This window comes from Dermacentor variabilis, chromosome 10 (assembly GCF_050947875.1).
Source record: "Dermacentor variabilis isolate Ectoservices chromosome 10, ASM5094787v1, whole genome shotgun sequence".
Classification (NCBI taxonomy): Eukaryota; Metazoa; Arthropoda; class Arachnida; order Ixodida; family Ixodidae; genus Dermacentor; species Dermacentor variabilis.
Window position 1 is genome coordinate 2,890,937 of NC_134577.1, and position 19,522 is coordinate 2,910,458.

The 19,522-nt window shown below is 49.6% G+C and overlaps 1 protein-coding gene across 3 annotated transcripts in view; it reads right to left on the minus strand.

Annotated features, from left to right (window-relative positions):
- The window catches only part of LOC142559728 (uncharacterized), a 370,616-nt gene that overhangs the window by 103,975 nt on the left and 247,119 nt on the right, over positions 1–19,522 (minus strand). For all 3 annotated transcript variants that reach the window (XM_075671318.1, XM_075671316.1, XM_075671317.1), the window contains exons 11-12: positions 9,409–9,492; positions 4,285–4,426 (exon numbers count right to left, since the gene is read on the minus strand). In XM_075671318.1, the coding sequence (XP_075527433.1) occupies positions 4,285–4,426; positions 9,409–9,492 (226 nt within the window). The remainder of the gene's footprint in view (positions 1–4,284; positions 4,427–9,408; positions 9,493–19,522) is intronic.

The window sequence follows — 19,522 nt, forward strand, 5'->3', positions numbered from 1 at the left end:
GGCAGTGAACAAGACGCACACGTAGTGTTCATAGAACTGATGTGGATTTGCACTATTTTGTAAGATTTTGTGGTGCCACGTCCTTACGCTGTTGAGGCGTGCCTATTGAGTTCTCGCCCGTCTGTTGAGATGCAGAAGGCACTGAGCAAGACGACAGCGCCGACTGGTTCCGTCTGCCAGAGCAGTGGGCCGGCACGGCCTCAAATATGGTCGGGGTGCCCGGCTCGCCAGTCTATCGTTGGGCACAACATGGGACGAATTTTTTTCACACGGGAAAGCAGTCGCTGCCGACACTGAACGCTCGCTTGAGCGCCTGCACATGTTTGCAGGGGCGAAAGACATCATATTGTCTCCCAGGAGATGCCCCCAAACGCGACGAATCGCCGTCGCAGGGGCGGCTTGATTGCCTTCACACGTTCGCTGGGCGAAAGGATTCCTTCGTTTCCCTGAAACCGAAACGCGACCAGTCGTCCTTTAGGTTGTCGTCGCGGATTGCTGGGCATAATACCGACGCCTTCGTTCGCTGCTTCACGCTTGTCTGCTGCTTGCTTAAGCGGCGAACCGCGTGGTGTTTCGGTGCTTTACCTGACTGACATAACACAGACTCGACTGCTTCACACACTTGAACTCCTTCACTCAATTTCGGCGTGCGTTTGGTACGCCGACTATGTGCGAATATTCCAAAACTCCCGCAGCAGAGGCAACCAAAGCGAGCGGACTAAAGCTACCGCTTGTCTATCACGTGAGGGCCTATTTCCCATCATCCCATTCCACTAAATTTTTTATGACTGGGCTTCAAAATTGTCACTTGACGTTCCCTCCTAGCATTTTCCTTCCTCCGTGGTCCTGAGCGCAACAGTGTTTAACACAGTGCACTATACGATTATTTATGAGGTCAACTGTCACCTAGCACATGTTTAGTGAGTAATTTGTTTATGAACCCATTTGTTGAGGTCGCGAAGCATGCCCACATGACTTGCAAGTAGAAAGTGCTTCATTAAAACTTCTTTTTGGGCGAGTCGGTGCATACTTGACATGAGAACTGTTTACAGCGCAAACACATGCAACCACAAAGTATAAGGGACAGGACACAAGCGCTGACTGTCAACTAACTTTTATTAACGGAAGACGGGTGCCTTATATAAGGGGAAAGGCAGAAGTGAAGGGGGAAGGGAGTGATACAATCGGGGAAGATGACGATGCGCATCGATGAACGAACGTGCTAGCAGTCAACGCATTCAGACGCGAAGAAACAACAAAACGAAAAAAGTAGACAAACACTAACAATAGGCGAGGGATACTAAGATACAATGAAATCAGTAAGCAGCCGCTTCCAAAAAATGAAGCTCTGCCGCAAAAAGCGATACAGAAGGGGTGCTTACGCACTTGCTGCCATATTTGCGTATGTAGAACGCTTCCAAACTGACGCGCGCCGTCGCGTCGGCACTTTTGCCGAGAATCTTCGTCTCTCCCAAACGAGCCTCGCATCCTGTGCATCCAATTACATGCGCGACCAAATGTGCGTACTTGTCCTTTAAGTTGCTTAAATTTCGGGCATGTTCCCCCAAGCGTTCATTAATGCAGCGGCCGGTTTGGCCGACATAAGCCTTTCCACACTTCAAGGGAATGGCGTAGACCACTCCTGTGGCACACTTGATGAACGGCTTCTCATGTTTTAGCTGGCAACCTCTTTTTTTAGAGTTGCAGATGCGTGGGCATAACTGTGCCAGCTTGTTGGGTGCCGAAAAAACAACGGAAACACCATGCCTGTTGGCTACCTTCTTAAGACTGTGAGACACCAGGCTCCATACCATATCTGAACCTGTTGCTGTCTTGTCTAGGCAACAGGGACACTACACAAGGGAGTAAAAGAAGTGTAACCGTCCTTGGAAATGTTTCCCTGCCTGAGAATGTAACACGTCTCCTGCAGAAGGGCCCAAAATATGGTATGGAGCCTGGTGTCTCAGCCCATGAGCTGATTGCAACGAACAGGAAATTGGCCATGAAAGCGAGAAATGAAGAGGACCGGGACCGCTGCCTTCTTGAGGGTGCAGACTGTCTGCGAAAGTGCTCACCAAACGTTCTTGACGCGCAGAATCATAGAAATGTGTTAAATGGTGTGGTTTCTTTGTTTAAAAGAAAGAACCTTATGCTTGTTCAAGCAGACAAAGAGACAGGGTTTGTTGTTCTACCAAAGGGAATGTTCAATGAAAAAGCGCAAGTGGCAATCAATAAGAATTTTGAGCCCATTAAGAAGAGTGCCGTTAGGGTCAAGACCAAGTTTATTAACTTCTGCAGGGAATTAAATCTTGACAAACTTGCGAGGGATATTGCTAATAGCAGAGGTAGTAGCCTAAACGCATTTTTTACAGCCAAGACCCACAAACCAGATATTCCATTCCGGACTATCGTTAGTGAAGAAGGTTCGTGGCAAATAAACGTTAGTCGGTTTCTGCAAAAGCATCTCAAAACGCTTGCTTTGGATGATCCGTTCTTAACAAAGAAATCTACGGATGTCGCGCTGTTTCTTGAGAGCACAGACAACATTGGCTTTGGCTTTTCCGTAGATGTACAAGACTTGTTTTATTCTGTGCCTCAAGATCAGCTTTTGTTGGCTGTTAGAGAATGCGTAGAAGCAAACGGCGAAGTCTCATTCCGGAATTCAACAGGCTTGTCAGTAGATAATTTCATATCGTTATTGCAGTTTTACCTCAATCTACTTTTATTGTTTATGACAACCTGCCTTTTTTGCAGCGCAACGGTATCTGCATTGGGTCCTGCGTGGCTCCAATTCTTTGCGATATTTTTTTAGCAAAGGTAGATAGATTTTTAGATAGGTCTTTCTTGGGGGGGTTCGTTTTAAAGGTTTTTAGATACGTAGATGACTTTTTAGTGTTTTTAAAAAAGCAGACGGCCTTCACCTACCTCTCTACAGTAGGTGAAGTTTTAAACGCATTTGACAAGCATGCACTTGGGCTACATTTTACCCACGAACTACCTGACGCAAACGCCTTACAGTTTTTAGACCTGAGACTAACCTTTGATGAAGAGCACGTTTGCTGGGGCTACTTCCCTCGCGCAAAAAAGGACTTGCTGCCATTTGATTCAGGGCATTCCAAAACTGTAAAAAGAGCTATAGCGTCGCACTGTTTGGAATCGTCTCTTCAGAAGTCGTGCCCGCACCTGATGCAGACAAGTTTTGAGAATCAGGCCAGCCGACTTGTGGCGGCGGGGTTCCCCCATTCGGTTTTGATTGCGGTGGCTGAGACCCTCTTTCAGAAGCTAAAACTGGGAACACGAGTAAAAGATGACCGTCGGAAGACCGACAAGCCTTTGGTTGTGCCGTACCTGCACAAGACTTCGCACAGTCTTAAGAAGGTAGCCAACAGGCATGGTGTTTCCGTTGTTTTTTCGGCACCCAACAAGCTGGCACAGTTATGCCCACGCATCTGCAACTCTAAAAAAAGAGGTTGCCAGCTAAAACATGAGAAGCCGTTCATCAAGTGTGCCACAGGAGTGGTCTACGCCATTCCCTTGAAGTGTGGAAAGGCTTATGTCGGCCAAACCGGCCGCTGCATTAATGAACGCTTGGGGGAACATGCCCGAAATTTAAGCAACTTAAAGGACAAGTACGCACATTTGGTCGCGCATGTAATTGGATGCACAGGATGCGAGGCTCGTTTGGGAGAGACGAAGATTCTCGGCAAAAGTGCCGACGCGACGGCGCGCGTCAGTTTGGAAGCGTTCTACATACGCAAATATGGCAGCAAGTGCGTAAGCACCCCTTCTGTATCGCTTTTTGCGGCAGAGCTTCATTTTTTGGAAGCGGCTGCTTACTGATTTCATTGTATCTTAGTATCCCTCGCCTATTGTTAGTGTTTGTCTACTTTTTTCGTTTTGTTGTTTCTTCGCGTCTGAATGCGTTGACTGCTAGCACGTTCGTTCATCGATGCGCATCGTCATTTTCCCCGTTTGTATCACTCCCTTCCCCCTTCACTTCTGCCTTTCCCCTTATATAAGGCACCCGTCTTCCGTTAATAAAAGTTAGTTGACAGTCAGCGCTTGTGTCCTGTCCCTTATACTTTGTGGTTGCACGTGTTTGCGCTGTAAACAGTTCTCATGTCAAGTAGAAAGTGCTCGGTGCATTACGTCGTACATCAATACATCGCATTCCTTCACTGACAGGACATGATGAGCACGTTCTGGGGCGTTATTTACACAAGCGGAGTTACATCGCTTAGTCTTTTACTCGCGTATCCTTCTCGTGCGTTTTTCGAGACTCACCGCGGCTGTTGGTGGCGGAGAAGCGCATGAGGAAGCCGCGGCTGCTTTTCATCTTGTCCGTGGCGAGGAACACCGTGACTGCCGACGAGGAGCTCAGGTACGGCGGCGGTAGCGAGCTCGAACACAGGATCCTCGTCCTCGTCTGCGGGGGGAGACGTACTCGGTCATCCATAGTCGCCTCTCTGATAGTCCGCGCGGTCATATTGTTCGTTTATTTCGTACAAGCCATACTTGGCGCTTTTGGTTCCGGTGGCTTGGTTAACTGGCAGGCCACATGTACCTCCAGATTTCGAGTGATCTGGTCTCCTTCCTAGACGCATGCTTTACGCATCGCCATATCGTAACGCTGTCATGTGCCACCAGTTGGCGTCACCCAATAGGGATGAAGCAAGAGGGAGGGACGGACGGAGGAGGTAATTATCTTTAAAACGCGGCAGATCTTGTTCTTTTTAACTTAATGAGCCGTAATGATCAACTAACTAACATTGAATATATCGATGTGCCATATAAGCCAAGTGTGAGAAGCAAACAAGTCCTTGTGTGTTTTCTCCACATGCAAATCTTCTAGGCGGATGTAAGCTGTCCTCTTAGAAAGCAGCATTTCAGGGAGGGCAGTCACGTGTTCCAAGAGCGGGCAACGCACGGCAAACCTCCCTGACCGGCTGCTGTCTGTAGCCGCCGGCAGGCGGCAACACAAGCTTATGCTTGCGCCGTCGCGACAGCAGCTTGCATCCCCATAAGTGCAGGCAAATTTGCATTTTTTTCTTAAATATCAGGCAATCAAATGTGGCAATTGTTGAATGAATGAATGTGTATTGTTTAGTGGCGCAAGGGCCAGGGATGGCCAATAAATTGTTACACTGAACGAAGTGGACTCCAACATGTGATCCTTCTACAAAATTTCGGCAAGAACGGTACAGCGGTGAGCGCCAAACCTTTTTCGAACATGCGCAGCGAAATATGCCGCACTCTGTACATACATACATACATACATACATACATACATACATACATACATACATACATACATACATACATACATACATACATACATACATACATACATACATACATACATACAAGAAAGCGTGCAATAAAAAAAGCCCGGGATGCAGCATCGGCATGGCGTAGATGAGCTCGTTCCTAGCTTTGCTCGCGGCGTTGCTGGTTGAAAGCTGCCTGCTCCTCAGGAGTACATATGACGCGTCGCCTATCCATTTCAATAATAAAAATGTTTTACTCTCGGAGCCGGAGAGGAACTGATACACGCGCGCTCGGCTGCGACGGAGAGCAATGACGTCACCAGTGGCGCAGCCAATCGCGCCTCCTATCTTTTTTTTTCGCGCATGCGCCCGGTGTCGCGCCGGAGTTTTCGGCGTACAGACGACAGACGGACGGACAGACGAATCGGCTAGCCATATACAGCTTCGATGTGAAAAGCACCGAGAGCTATTCGTAACTTTTTTTCGCTTGTGCTTCCACGCGCTGTAACATTGGGATAAAATTAAATGTAAGCATGAAGGCCAGTTTAATGCAAATAACACCGAAGCGACAGATAGAACTTGTATGGAAAGAGCAAGGTATTCTATGCCACTATATGGCGGGAAAGAGTATGTCGGCCAGACTGGCAAACAAATGCCTTAATGAAATGCCTTATTATAGGGACCCTGAAACAATCTTGTACAAACTACCATCGGACAGCCAACTTTTTATGCGAATGCCCTCCTGGCATGCTTCGGCCTCCGCGGCCCCAACCCAAGGGCGGCCCTGCTTCCAGGTTTGATCCCTCCGCTACCCGTTGGGTGCCCTGGAGATCCTGCACCGCCTGCGTTATTATAACCTCGGGTGCTCTCCTGAGGCCTCCGTTTGCCGGTTACATGTGCCCTCCTGGAGCAGTGCTTGTAAAAAATCCAGTCTATCGTCACGACGAAAGAAGCGACCCGCGACTTGTACAACACCAGTCAGAACCTTGCCCCTTCAGACACAGCGATCACCAAATGGGGCGCGTCTGTGCCCACTGCCTCACCGTGCGGGCAGCCACCGGCGGAGCGTAAACAAACTCGACCCCACTCCGCAACGCCGGCATGTCTAGGGGACCAACGCATACAGCACGCGCTAAGAAACCTCCTCCGTAATGCCTAGGCAGAGTTGAATATTCAACGAGCAAAAGCCCCCAGATTTTCTCTCTCGCGCCCGCTCTTACTCGCGCCTGCGCACAAACGACTGGCGATCCCTCAAATGAACGTCTCGTCTAATATAGTAGTGAATAAGCGTATTCTACTTTGCTATTAGCGTAAATTTTTGGCAGGAGCGTAATCGTGAACACGCTGTTTTCCTAAATGTTTAAAATATTTTGCACTTGGTTACAGCGATATTAGCTCTTTGTATGGCCTCTTCAGCTCTGTGGCACCAGGTGGCTGGACCATGCAGACCGATGGATCAGGCGCCTCGCCGTACATCTTCGCTAAAGATTCTTCACCACAGCAATATTAATCTGGAGGGGCTTTAGTTTATGCCTCCACCCAACCGCCGAAACGCCCAGCTCGCCTGCGGTTAGCCGAATACCAGACACACTCGGCGCTGTGACAGAATGCTCGCAACGCACGCAGCTTGAACAGCTCCCGCTTGGGATCGACACATTGGCCTAGACTGACCGAGGCTGACCTGGACTGACCATCAGCGCGGCCTGGACAATCACGTGAGGCGAAACCGAACGTCGGATTTTCTAACGCGAACAGGATAGCGGCCCAGGTCGCTGGCGCACAGGTTGGAGATGTTTCGCGCCCTGGCTCCAAGACAACCGGAAGTAGACGACACGGCGTGCCGTCATGACGCAGAGCGAGCGAAGGCGGAGCGTAGCCCCGACCACTCGGCGAACGAGCGAATCATGGCTATGGAGGAGGGTAACTTGTAATCGTCCGTAGCTCTCTTATTATGAGACGCTTAATTTAAATTGTGGCGCGAATGTTTTACTGTAGGTGAACCCAAAGCGTCTGCAAAATTTGTCCGAACCGTTTTAGGGACCCTTTAAGGGAACACGTCATCAGCAAACCTAGGGTTTACATAGGGTCACGTTTTTACATCTATTTTATGCGTGGCTTCGCGCTTGTTTAACTGTTGCTAGTTGCTTCGTGCATAACTCTTGTTGATTCTTTTGAGCTGCGACGTTTTCACCCTGCCTCGTTTGTAAAGGGTATAAATCACGCAGTGTCTCATCGGAATGATATCAAGCAAAATTAAGTGCTTCTTTACCAGCTTCATTCTTTTCGCCCGAGGGCATCTTAGATATTGTGTTTTTTTGGGAAATGTGTTTAGAAGATATGTAGTTCAGGGCGAGAATTGCTAATAGTTGCTGCATAAGTTTTTCGCTTCCATTTTTCGCTGAAAAGTTCGCGTCACGTTTGGGAAGTCATCACACCTCGATGCTGTCTGAGCAGACTTAACACGCCGAGTGATTTGTTTGTTTCACAACTTTCACCCAGACCTAGACAGGAGGCAAGCACGGGACTGGCGCCGCCCGCAAACAAACACTTTCCCACATTTATACAGGCTACACAAAATGTACCCAGACAAATACAGCAACACATGCCCGTGGTGCGAAGGAACACCGACATTGGAACACATAACATTCCAGTGCGCGTTACGTCCGGCGGCTGCCACCTCGCCGCTGCTAGACAACACTCTACATAACTGGTCGTGGGAGGCGCGACTCGCGGAAGTGGAATTGGGAAGCCAACTGGCGACCCTTGACCAGGCCCGGCGAGCCGCTGTAACCAGTGGGGCCCTGGAGGAGGGGATCCACCCACCATAACCAAACAACCTCTATTACAATAAACGTTTACTCTCTCTCTCTCTGTTTCACAACTTAGTCGCTTCCTGCATTTGAATTTTGTACTCAATTGAATTATTTCTTATTATGCTTACGCCGCAGAGGACTAAACCCGGCCTTGCCGCCAGCGCTCATCTACTTTGACTGGCGCTGCTCTGCCTTTAGATATGGCACCTCTCTCAAGTAACAGTAAAAAAAAAAAAAGTTCTCAAAGTTAGTAAGCTTTGTAAGTTTCCAAGCAGCTCCCATGGGGTATGTAAAATTGCAAAAACTTCATCGGCGGTACAGCGCTAACACGCGCTCTTATTAACCCATGCGTTTGGTGACTTCGTTGACTAGTGTACGCGTTTCCATCAATAAATTCGCAATTACTGTTCTTGAGGCGACTTTGACTGCACTTATTCGGCGATGTCACATGTATTCATCGGCAGAAAAATGACAACGGAATATGCAGACATCGCACCGTGTGGATTTCTTTGATATGAGTCTGCACTAACGACTGGTGCTTATTATTGAGGTACAGAAGCAGCATTACGGCAAGGGTAAAATTAAAAAAAGAAACACGATCGAGACATCGCCTTAGTCAACAGAATTTATCGGCTAGTTCGCATGAGCTCCACCTCATGTAAATGGGGTTCATGGCGCTTTACTGCGGGACGCACCTGGCACGTACGTGGACCATGTTGTCCCAAACACCGGTAACATCGTGTTCATACCCACTCCCAAAGAGGTCAGCGTCTTCCCTACAGCTGTCCCCGCAGAAGAAGCAGTCTGGCACCGGAAAAGAAGGAGAAATCGCAGCCGCGAACTTCAACCATCCTTGCTGCAAAGGGTTGTCGTCTGCTACTGCACTCGCGCTTACTGTTGGAAGCGTCCGCTAGGTGGCTATCAGTGGCGCCTTTATAGGCGGTGCACGAGGCGTATATATGCGCCAAACCAGTGCAGTCCGTCCGTTCTTTGAACATTTCACCCGTTGCGGCACCTCGTCACAGCAACAGGAAAGTTAAGGCATTCTCATGCATCACTATATCACCGAAACACAACTGCCTTCCACGCACATAAATCAGCTGCTCTCGTTTGAAGTCTATAATTTTGGACTTGGTCCATGCGCCGTTCCATTCGCGGCTGCTGAACGGAACGGCCGCAGCCTCTTATGCACAGAGCGACCCACCGCCACAGAGTACTCAGAGGCAGCGGGTTGTAATAGGCTACGTGTACAGCAACCCTCCGAGGGACAGCAACCGCGGTGCTTGCATAACGACTGGATTTCGCCAAACGAAGGAAGACTCACGCACCCCGTTCTCTTCGATGGAGACCCAGTCTGCTTTGCACTGGCTGCTCGTCTCCAGGTCGAAGCTGTCGAAGTCCAGACGGAGTCTCTGCGACAGTAAAACGTGTTTAGTGAAGAGCAGACAATTAACACTTCCTTTCATCTACTGTAGTGAACAACATATTAGTTACTCTTCCCTTTGATAATTACCAACGTGGTGCGCGCTGCTGCACCCAAACGGACACATATTGATAAGTTCTTTTTTATAGATGACGTCATAAAGCTATCTACTTTCCACTTTGTTCATTTCATGGCGCTCATTGTTGCCTACATTTCGAGTTTATGTGCGTCCGTTCTCTATTTTCTCTCCGTCTTTCATCTCGTGTGATATAGCCAATTTGCAATAGCCCGCCGAATCTTTCGCTCGGTCTACGCCTCCAGTTAACAACAACAACAAACAAAAAAAGCAAGTGGTCTCACCTGCACGCATGGTATTTCGAAACACTGGTTGGGGTATACCCATTTTTTGTGGTATATGCATATTACGCGGAAGTTGTGTGCATCATGGCTGGAATACGTGGTACAGGGTGTCTACCAAGTTGACATTTCCAAATTCCCTGAGTTTTCCAGGTTTTCCCTGAGTGCCTTCGAGCACCCGACACCATGTCGCTCGATGCTGCCACTTCCTAGTAATATTTAGCGCTACGTACGTCCGCATGCTGTCCCTATCGTTCGTCTGTGTAACACTAAGCGCAATATAATCATGAACTTCCTAGTAAGCATGCTAAAAAACAAAGAAAACAACTTAATCCAGTTTGAATAGTAAGGAGTACTGTTTATTTTATTCAAAAAGAAATCAGAAGGGATGGATTAGCAAAATGCGCATTGAATAAAATATCTTCGAAAAAAAATGGTAAAACCCATTGCAGATCGAGTCAAATATTTTCAAATACGAATAAAAAGGAGATGCATACAGAAAGAAATATTTTCGAACATCCCGTTCAGTCCCTAATTATGATCGACTGTCGATACGCGTGTCAAGCATAGATGGTGCTTGAGATTCCACTGAAAGTAAATCAAGACGGTATAATGACTCTTTGAACATTTTATGATGAGACATCATAATTATAGAGTAACTAAATATTTGAATATTGTAAGTCAGTCGTGCTACGTTTCCTCATAAAAAGCATTAAATCCCCCGCTCAAATTGCATGCAAAAGTTATTCATTGGCCTCAAGCATTTCAAGAAAAAAATATTCCGAGGTTGCTACCGACACGCCCCATGTCGAACGTCACGCAAAACACGGTAATGCCGTCACCAAAGCGGTACTCCGTAACGATACACATCCCTCAGAAGTAAAATGAAAGTAATTTAGGTTACCATAATGTTCAGTTTACCCTATGCTTAATGTTTGTGCTCTATTCCTTGCTATCACTGTACAGAAATGGCAAAAATAGGTCCCGTCCACAAATGTGGATGCTGTGACTGAAGGGGATATGAGCTATTTCCGTCAACTGATAGCAAGCTCATTGGTATGAAGCCTGAACTTTGTCACAAGTGAGATTCTCTCTCAACAGCTGGCAAGTCAACCTGAACTGTCCCGAGACTCCTCTCACTCTCAGTCCGCGCACAACGCCTGTGTTGCATTTCCATGCTTTAAAAGGTTTATTTTGGTTTGGACAAGGGTCACCTGCATCTCGGCGTCAGCAAACACTTTTCGAGCTCCTTCACAGTTCCGTTCCCTATCGTTCCTCAATGCGACGGTACTTTGTCCTCGTTCCGCCGCGCGTTCACCCCACAGACTATTTGAATCATCCTCTTGGTGAGTTGTACAGTCAACGTCCGAAAAATCGGGCAGTTGGAAAAAATGAATGCATGTCTTTTACTGCCCTTAAGGGCTCAAATCGCCACAGGCACATTCGAAGAGGCCTGCTAGTACACTTATTAGGCATATCGGTGCTCGTACTGTGATACGAGATGGCGGGTACACGCGTGTATAATTAAGGAATACACACTGCGTCCCGTGGCAATCCGCATTTTGCGAAGCCGTACTGCGCATGCGCAGCGCCCCAGTGGCTGAGGACCAAAGCAATTTGGCAGGCACACAGCCGGACTCGACCCTCTCCTCCGAGTGAGTGGAGTACGGCCGTGGCAGGCGCTGCACTTGTCAGTATAATTGGGCGCCAGCCGCTTCTCTTACACTCTTGCAGACCAACAAGAAGAAAGGGGGTTAACCGAGGGGCCCGATTTTTATTAGTCATATCATAAGAAGCCAACAAACACTGACACCAAGGACAACATAGGGGAAATTAGTTGTGCTTAATAAATGGAATGAAGAAACGATAAATTAATGGAAATTAAAGTGGATGAAAAAACAACTTGCCGCAGGTGGGAACCGAACCCACAACCTTCGTATTTCGCGTGCGATGCTCTACCAATTGAGCTACCGCGGCGTCGTTTCCCCATCCACTTTCTTGGGTATTTATGTGTCCTAGTAGAACCCGGGCAGTGTTAGCCAGCGCCACCACTCACAGACCTTGGCGGCGGACGTGGAACGTCCTTTTTGCCGCAGGCGACGTATATCGCGACGACGCACGCCTTTCCAGCGGGCAGACCTCCACTCTGGCACACATGCTCCTCGAGAGCACAGGTCCAGACACCCCAAGTTCAGCACGGAAGAGTGGGACTTGCGTTTGCGCAGCCCCGCTCTAGACAAGCAAATCCTGGCTGTCCGGCGTGCCCGTGACTGGGTCGGTGGGCTACACCTGCCAGTCGCGACGTGGGACTAGCCGGGTCCGCGACGAGTTCGCGTCCTCGCCGCAACTCCGATAAAGTTCTTTCGCTCACTTGTCAGCCTTGCATTCTTGCTGCCGCGCGCACGGAACTCCTTCCGAACATTGTTGCCATCGAAATTTGGCGCGATGCCAATGTTGTTTCTCGTTTACGGCTGCACCTCCCGTGACCATCACAGCAGGGCATTGCGGATTTTTCGATTTCCGTAGGTAAAACGCGATCGGCAGCGCCGTGAAGCCTGGATTAATTAGGGCTGCACTTTGTGACAAGTATGTATTGGCATTCGAATAATCTCGACGAAGACGCAAATGTATGTTTGAGCAAGTGAAACAAACGATCTGAGCTCGCGCGACCTTGTTGAGTGAAATCTTTTTTTATCGTCTCTGTGCGTCCGTCGCTTGAACGCCGTCATTTCGCAACCGTGCCCACTTGCAGCTTTGTAAACGCTCAGCGAATGCTCGTGGTGTCGGCGTAGTTATCTGGCGGAGCCAAGCTCACCTGCACTGCCGGGCTGACGCAGGAAACAGTCGAAATGGCTGACAGTGCTAGTTAGCAATCGTTGCTAGTCGTTTCGACATTCTTGTCAGTAATATTTACTAGCAGAAGGCTTTTATTTTCGTTTAGCGAATCGGGATGTAGTACGGTTTGTAATAAGGCTCATTTTCCTGTGCGGCATTGCTGGAGTCGTGTGGCGCGTCTTGTGTAACTGACACATTTCAGGGGCGCCTTCGCTGTCGCCCAGACATCAGGGCTTCATACTGACGCGTGTACTTGTTTATCTTTTTCGGGTGACCGATTTTCACCGCCAAACAAATGTTATCGCTCGGCGCGGGACGCACCCGCATGTATCGGAAGTTTCTCGAATGTTATCAATCATTCTATCCGCTGTCTGTCGTCGCCGAACCTTGTGTCATCTGATTGCATGTATGCGCGACGCAAATGGTGTAGAACTTTCTGGAAGACACGCGGGCACCAGTGATTACTCTCGAACGTTCGATGGCTCGCGTATAAAAGCTGACGCGCTCGACCCGCTGATCAGATTTCGACGATCCCCAACTGTGCTCGCCGCTATCGTCGAGCTTTAAGTGTAGCCTGTTCTTGTGGGACCAGGTTCGGCAAATAAAAGTTAGTTTCGTCATTCACCGTGTTGCTAGTCTGTTATTTGCCGTCACTGCGTGACAATACCGACCCTGTGTGTGTACACGCACCAGTTAAAAAAAGAATAAAAAGACGCGGTCGACCGCTACGTTCGTACCGCGGCTCGTTCTAAGAGGGAAGACAGGCGCCCCACAAACTGGGGGTATCACCGATTTTGGTCCTTCTGACCATTTTTTTGCATTTTTGTAGATGTACAAACACTTTATGCGGGTAAATAGGGTATGCAACTAGGCATTCTGTTGGCCTCCCCACTGCCTGTGTATGTATGTACTCTTAGCACATGGCACACCATAAAGAAAGGCATGCAGTGGTGAAACGTGATATTCGCCCCAAAAACTGCACCTCATACTCTTTTCGATTCATGCGATTATGTGCGTACTCGTACTGTTTCATTACTTATTCACTTTACGTCACAGGTGCAGCGGTTTCAGGCCAAGGAGAAGCTTGTAAAGCGTTGCCGAAGCTCTTATTACAGCCGTTCGTCACGCTGAAGAAACCTCAGGGTACAAAGCATTCACCAGCGCGCTCGATGGCCAGCTGACGATGACAAAATATGACGGCGCGTACACGTTGTTTCGATCTTGTCTCACACGCTGCTTGTTTGGTCGCAAGTCTCGCGTGGGGAGGCTGTCGCGGCGCGCAGCGGCGCCTGCCAAATTGTTTCTCGTGGCCACCGCACGATGGCGCCACAATGCATGAAAAACGCCTGAGGAATATGGAAGAAAGTAAATGGGCTGGGAGAGTGTTCAAGTATCTGTAGATGAAAAACATTTATTCACAGTGGAGGAAAAGAACTAGGAAGCTTACCAGCAAGTATGTGACCTGTAGGGTAGGCAACGCAGCAACAAAGACGGTCAAGCGGAAAGTCAGAGAGGCTGAAATAATCTCATGGGTGGCGGCAATGGAAAGGAAACCTGCCATGAGTAACTAAAGAGGAAAAAACGCAATCAGGAAAGAAACAATTTATGATAACTCAAAGGGAAGCTCATTACTTTTCGAAGCGAGATCGGGATGCCTTAGAACACGCACCTATAAAGCGAGATATAAGAAGGAACAAGAAGCATGTGCTTGCTGCGGTAAAGCTAGGGAAACTATGGAGCATGTTTTATTAGAATGTGTAGACGTCTACCCAGCAGTCGATTTAGGCACCTGTGCTGTCCCGTGTCCACTTCAAATTTCCCGCCCATGGGCGCCGCCTTCGTCTGCGAACATCGGACTCCTCTCCCCTCTCTTTCTTCTTCCTTCTCCCCGTGCGCCCTCACTCTTGCTTGCTCCCTCCCGGAGTGCCATGTTTACGCGACCCGCGTCTCTTTCGTTCTTTCGCGCTGCACGACTGTGGCAGCACCGCGCTTTTACGAGTTTGTAAATGCAAAGGATAAAGTTTTAATTTTCGTGGTGTTGGCGACTCGTAAAATGTCTGAGGAGTGGCCGCAGCGCCTACGTGTGTCACGGAATCAGAACAGTAAAAACGCGATGAACGCCGAGTCGGCGTCTCACGCGCGTCCCAAAAGCACCTCGGCTCCGCTGGCTGGCTCCGCTCTTCGAAGCTCCGTTTTCGCCTCGCAGCCACGGACGGCATGGAGTCGCAAGACCGCAAGTCGCCCGCTGTTCAAGTGAGTCCGGACCAATCTCTTTTCCCATGCTCTGGGAAAATGGCAAGCTCTGTGCAGTCACGGCATTCGTCGCGCTCAGCCCGTTCGGAGCGTTCGACCGTCTCGACAACGCCAAGCATGCTCGCCTCCAGAGCAAGAGCGGAGGCCGCCGCGGCGCGGGTACAGGCTTCTCTTATGAAGAAAGAAGCCGCAGTGAAACTGGAAAAGGCCAAACTGGAAGAACAACAGAAAAATGCGGCCGCGGAGATCTAACGCAAGAAAGTCGAGCTGGACATTGAGTTACATGTGATGCAGTTGGATCGAGAAGCGGCCGCCGCGGAAGCACAAGCAGAGATCCTGGAGGCTGCCGTAGATCAGCACAGCGGGGAGCATCACATCTGTCGGACTGTCAAGGAGGTATCCGAAGACGGCGCTCAACGTACCTTTGACTACGTGCTTGACCAGGCTCACGTGCGCGTCGGCCCGCGCCAGCAATCGCAGCGGCATGACGGCGGAGAGCATTAAGTCTTTCGGAACGTTGATGAAGCACCTGATGACCACGCTCCATGCACTGCAAGCGCTGACGACCAAGGAATCGCCCAGAACGTTGCTCGTCAGCAGGGAGATGAAGCTAACGCCCCCGAGCTGACCCCCATGGCAAAGTATCTGATTCGACGCGACCTTGCGAGTACCTCACTTACGATGTTTGACGACTGCCCTGAGAACTAACGGGCGTGGAAATCTACGTTCAAGGGAATGACACGGACTCTCGAGGCCACGGCAAGCGAAGAACTTGACCTTCTTGTGAGATGGCTTGGTACCGAGTCGTCGAGCTATGCAAAGCGGCTGCGTTCCGTGCACGTCGACAGCCCCGAAGCCGGGTTAAAGGTAGTTTGGGAAAGACTTGAGGAATGCTATAGTCGTCCGGAAATTATAGAAGAGGCCATCTTCAGGAGAATCGCAAGTTTTCTGCAGACACTCCGACAAGGACGCCGAGAAACTGAGAGAGCTGGGAGACCTGCTTCTTGAAGTTGAGGCTGCAAAATATGACCCTCACCTCACTGGGATTTCCTATCTGGACACGGCAAGAGGGGTAAACCCCGTTGTAGAAAAGCTGCCCCAGCGCTTGCAAGACATGTCCATCGCGAAAGGCTCGAAGTACAAACAAAATCATCAGGTCGCCTTTCCCCCTTTTTCATTCTTTGCCAGCTTTATCAGGGACCAAACGAAAACGAGAAACGATCCTAGCTTCAAACTCAACACCGCAAGTAGCACCCCTTCAAGGCTCCCAAGAGCAGACAGATGGGCAACGAATGACGGCACGAGAAGAACGCCCATCTCAGTGCAACTGACGGACGTGGAGGCAAGCACGGACCATCTGCCCTCAAACGCACCAAAGAAGTGGCATGATACAACCAAGTATTGTCCTCTGCACAGGAAGCCTCACCCCTTCCGGAAGTGTCGTGCTTTCAGAGAAAAACTGCTGGATGAACGAAAGTCTCTGCTGAAAAATTATGGGATATACTTCAGGTGGCTGCGCTACAACAGACCACTTTGCAAGAGACTGCAAAACAGTTCTCAAATATGACGATTGTGGTAGCGAGAGGCACGCCACAGCATTTCATGCCGGAAATGCCAGTCATAAGTCTCCTGTAGCTGATCACAACTATGAAGATGTAAGTCTAGACCATGATTCCGCACTTGAAGTGTCATATAAGTGTACAGGGGTCTGCGGTCAAATCAGCGGTGGCAAATCCTGCTCTAAGATCTGCTTGGTGAAAGTTAGTCACCCGACTCAGCCTCACAACACTGAAAAAATATATGCCATCTTAGAAGACCAGAGCAACAGATCCCTTGCAAGAACAGAGTTCTTCGACATTTTTGGGGTCAGTGGTGACAGTTCCCCCTACACACTAAAGACATGTGCCAGAACTACAGAGGCGATGGGAAGAAGAGCATCCGGCTTTGTCATTGAAGACATTCATGGCTCCGTGAAGCTACCCTTGCCAACACTCATCGAGTGCAACGAGATGCCTAACAACAGGAACGAGATTCCAACACCGGAAGTGGTATCGCATCACCCTCATCTCAGAGCTGTAGCTAAATTAATTCCTTGTTTGGACCCAGAGGCCAAGATTCTACTTCTCCTCGGGAGAGACATCCCCAGAGTACACAAGGCTCGACAACAGTGCAACAGACCAGCTGATGCTCCAATTGCTCAGAGACTGGATCTGGGATGGGTCATCGTAGGGAATGTCTGCATAAGTCGACGTCGCACACCGGACTGTGTGAGCAACCTCAAAACAAACGTCCTTGAATATGGACGTCCCTCCCTTTTCGAGCCATGCCAGAATCATTTTCTGGTCAAGGAGAAGCTCGCTGACACGCAAAGGTCGACACACTGCTTCCAACCAGCTCAGAACGCTGCTAGGAAAGACCGCTGTGATGATGGGGTCGCTGAAACGCTGTTCCACACAACGAAGGATGGCAACAGACCTTCCCTTTCTGTCGAGGACAGGAAGTTCTTGAAGCTGATGGACGACGCGTTCTCAAGGGACGAATCCAACAGTTGGGTAGCGCCTCTTCCCTTTCGTTCTCTAAGACCTTGGCTTCCGAATAACAAGTGCTTGGCGGAGTCACGCCTCACTGCTGTCCAACGGACCTCGAAGAGAAAGCCAGAACTGAGGGAACAATTCGCGAGCTTCATGGACAAGATGTTCGAGAACGGCCACGCCGAGAAAGCTCCACCGGTTCGAGAGGAAGGAGAATGTTGGTACCTCCCCAACTTTGGTGTTTGCCACCCACGAAAGCCCGGGGAAACACGAGTCGTGTTCGACTCCAGTGCACAGTTAAGGGGCGTGTCTCTAAACAGTCTACTGCTTACCGGTACAGACTTGATCAACAGCCTGCTTGGAGTGCTCATCCGATTCCGGAAGGAACCCGTGGCCATTACTGTGGACATTAAGCTTATGTTCTACTGCTTCCTGGTACGAGGCGACCACCCAAATTATCTGAGATTTCTGTGGTTCCGCAACAACATCTACAGTGACGTGGTGGAGTAGCGAACGAAGGTATATGTGTTTGGAAGTAGCCCTTCACCAGCAGTTGCAACGTACGGGCTGCGGAGAACAGCACGAGAAGGAGAGGAAGAATTTGGCAGCGACGTCAGGCAGTTCATCGAGAGGGATTTCTATGTCGACGATGGGCTGAAGTCTTTCTACAACTACAAGGACGCCATCAGCCTAATACGCCGCACGCAACAGATGTTGGCCGCATCAAACCTTAAGCTCCACAAGATAGCGTCTGACTGCCCTAGTGTTGGAAGCATTTCCAGAAGACCGTGCCAAGGATTTGAAGGATCTTGAGCAACGGCTCACAGCCGATCCAACGCAGTCTGGGAGTTTCCTGGAATCTGAAGACTGATGTCTTCACATTTACGACTCCAATCCAAGAAAAGCCATTCACTCGGCGCGGTGTCTTGTCAGTGGTGAATAGCCTGTACGACCCACTTGGGTTTGTTGCTCCAGTCATCGTTCAAGGAAAGTCCCTCCTCCGAGAGCTAGTCGCTGAGACATGCGATTGGGACTGCCCACTTTCTGACTGATGACAAGAGAGCCGCGTGGGAGGCGTGGAAAGGCTCCTTGCAAGTATTCGAGCAGCTGGACATACCTCGCACCTATGCCCCTGCCTCACTCACTACCGCAGAGTGGAAGGAACTTCACATGTTCTCCGACGCATCAACCAAAGCTGTGGCTGCAGTGGCGTACCCCAGAGTGACATATCCAGATGGTGCGTGTCATGTAGGGTTCGTCATAGAAAAGTCTAAGCTAGCACCGCATCCGGAATACACCAACCCAAGGCTTGAACTGTGCGGCGCGGTGTTGGCAGTGGAGCTAGCAGAGCTTATCAGTTGTGCAATAGATATGGAACTTGATGCTGTAAACTTCTATACTGACAGCAAGGTCGTCCTAGGCTACATACATAATGAGATGCGGTTTTTTGTGTATGTAAGTAACAGGGTGGAACGCATAAGGAGGTCTACACGGCCAGAGCAATGGCACTATGTTCCTTGCGGATGAACCCTGCGGATCCCGGAACCAGGTCTGTGCCGGCAGCCCAAATGGCAGGATCGACCTGGCTAACAGGCCCGGACTTTTGTATCGTCAAGAACACTGCTCGCAGGTATTGAAGGGTAAGTTCGACTTGGTCGATGCGGATTCCGACACGGAGGTGCGGCTCCAGGCAAATGTTCTCTCAACCAGTGTGGACGTGAAACAACTCGGCAGCAAGCGGTTCGAGCGCTTCTCAAGTTGGATTACGCTGACTCGCGCAATTGCAACACTCATACGGCTAGTGGACAAAATTCGGGGCACTTCTGAAAACGTGTCAAACTGCCCGCATAACAGCTCATCTCACCAACTGCGACCTTCTGCAGAATACCTAGCGCGAGCAAAGGCAGTCATTATTCTATCTGTCCAGAAGGAAGCCTTTTCAGAGGAGTCGAAAAGCTTGCAACGAGGAAAGTGACAACTGAAGTCAAGCCCTCTGTGGAGACTGGATCCATGGGTTGATTCCGACGGTCTTTTGAGAATCGG